This window comes from Etheostoma cragini, chromosome 20 (assembly GCF_013103735.1).
Source record: "Etheostoma cragini isolate CJK2018 chromosome 20, CSU_Ecrag_1.0, whole genome shotgun sequence".
Lineage (NCBI taxonomy): Eukaryota > Metazoa > Chordata > Actinopteri > Perciformes > Percidae > Etheostoma > Etheostoma cragini.
The window spans coordinates 23758663-23760959 of NC_048426.1; the positions used below are offsets into that span (position 1 = coordinate 23758663).

The 2297-nt window shown below is 44.1% G+C and overlaps 1 protein-coding gene across 1 annotated transcript in view; it reads left to right on the forward strand.

The window, feature by feature from the left end:
• nubpl (nucleotide binding protein-like) overlaps positions 1-2297 on the forward strand; it is a 14427-nt gene that overhangs the window by 7811 nt on the left and 4319 nt on the right. The window contains exon 6 of the mRNA XM_034859171.1: positions 1852-1907. Within this exon, the coding sequence (XP_034715062.1) occupies positions 1852-1907 (56 nt within the window). The remainder of the gene's footprint in view (positions 1-1851; positions 1908-2297) is intronic.

Below are 2297 nucleotides of genomic sequence, written 5' to 3' on the forward strand. Positions count from 1 at the left end.
GCACACACACACACAGACGCACACGCACACAGACACACACACACATGCACACACAGACACACACACACGCACACAGACACACACACGCACACACACAGACGCACACGCACACAAATACACACGAACACATACACACACGCGCGCACACAAACACGCGCACACATGCACACGCACACACACACACACACACACTGTACCGGCACGTTAACTTTCTTGAACATCTCGGCTCCTCGGCGAGCGTCCAGCAGGGCGATGTCCTGCGGCGTGGACACGATGACCGCGCCTGCACGCCAAAAAAAAACACACGCCTTTATTTACCTGCTTTCTTTACCTTCCTATGGTTCTGATAAATGAATAATAAAAAAATAAAAAACGGACTGTCAAACATGTTATTTTGTTGTCACAAAATGAATGGTAGTCAATGGGATGCTAACGGCGGTTGATGGCTTCGTAGCATTAAAATGGCGCCATGGGGGCTCCGCTTAGAGAGGAGGGGCTCACCCTCTTGGTTTGTTCCCTACCTTCTGATACTACCCACAGGAGCATTTCATAAAATAGCGCCCCTAGTGGTGGTGGAAATACCTCTTATTTAGACCAGAGAATATCGATACATCTATCTATCTATCTATCTATCTATCTATCTATCTATCTATCCATCCATCCATCCATCCATCCATCTCTACAGCAAACATCTCCTCACTGACCTGCAACTGGGATGTTCTGGGAGATTGACAGCTGGACGTCTCCTGTACCAGGAGGCATGTCGACTACCAGGTAGTCCAGAGACCCCCAGTCCACCTACACACACACACACACACACACACACACACACACACACACACACACACTTTATTACATCTAATAGATAGAGGGATAGCCATTTATTGATCCCAAAAAATGGGAAACTACAGTGTTACAGCACCAAAATATCAGTCACACAGCACAGAATACACATGAAATACTAGGACACAATATACATGAAATACTAGAATACAATATACATACATACAATATGTATTACAGCCCGACCGATAAAGGATTTTTAAGGCCGATACCGATACGAATATTGGGTTATGTAAAAATCCGATAAGCCGATATATCGGCCAACATATATATATTTTTTTGTTAGTTATTTTGTTTTTTAGTTGTAGAGCGTCCTCTGGTGGACAGACTATGTAACGCCATCATGGTTGACAGTCCGTTTTTATTTTTTTAATATTCATTTATCACAATGATTTATCTGTCATTGTAAATGATTCTGATAAATAAATGACTATTTTTTTAAAAAAAAAGGGAAATGCCGGGAAATGCCAAATAGTGTCCGATATATCAAACGGGCTCTAATATATATGAAATAATAATAGGATCAAATACAAGAACAGATATTAAAATATATACAAGTTGGGAATACAAAAAAGTACAACTGCTAATAGACGTTATTCCTGATTGGCTGCCCCGTCTCGTCTGGACAGGTGAAGCATTCTCACCTGTCTGAGCAGCTTCTCTATCGCTGACATCACCATCAGCCCCCTCCACACGATCGGAGCCACGTCGTCCACTAGGAACCCCATCGACATGCTGGGGGGGGGGGGAAGAGAGAGAGAGAGGGGGAGTGAGAGAGGGAGAGACAGAGAGAGAGAGAGAGAGAGAGAGAGAGAGAGAGAGAAAAGGGGGGAATTTAATTCAATTTCAATTCAAATTTATTGATGGTATCAAATCATAACAAGAGTTATCTCAACACACATTACAGATGGGAGAGTAGGTCTAGCCCACACTCTATAAGTACCCCCCCCCCCCCCCCCCCCCCAAGGGGAAGCATGTAGTCCAGGTCCTGTATCTTGAGGACATCAGGTTTTGACTGGAGGGACTCACCAAGGGACGCCGTAGTTAACGAGAGGGATCATCAGGTTGTCTGGAGCGGAAGATTCAAAAAGCTACAGTTACAGAAATATATGTCTTTACAGTGATTTGTGTCTGTCCATTATGTCCTAAGACGTGTGGCCGTCCTTTATGTCCTAAGACGTGTGGCCGTCCTTTATGTCCTAAGATGTGTGTCTGTCCATTATGTCCTAAGACGTGTGTCTGTCCATTATGTCCTAAGACGTGTGTCTGTACATTATGTCCTAAGATGTGTGTCTGTCCATTATGTCCTAAGATGTGTGTCTGTCCATTATGTCCTAAGACGTGTGTGCGTCCATTATGTCCTAAGATGTGTGTCCGTCCATTATGTCCTAAGACGTGTGTCCGTCCATTATGTCCTAAGATGTGTGTCCGTCCTTTATGTCCTAAGACGTGTG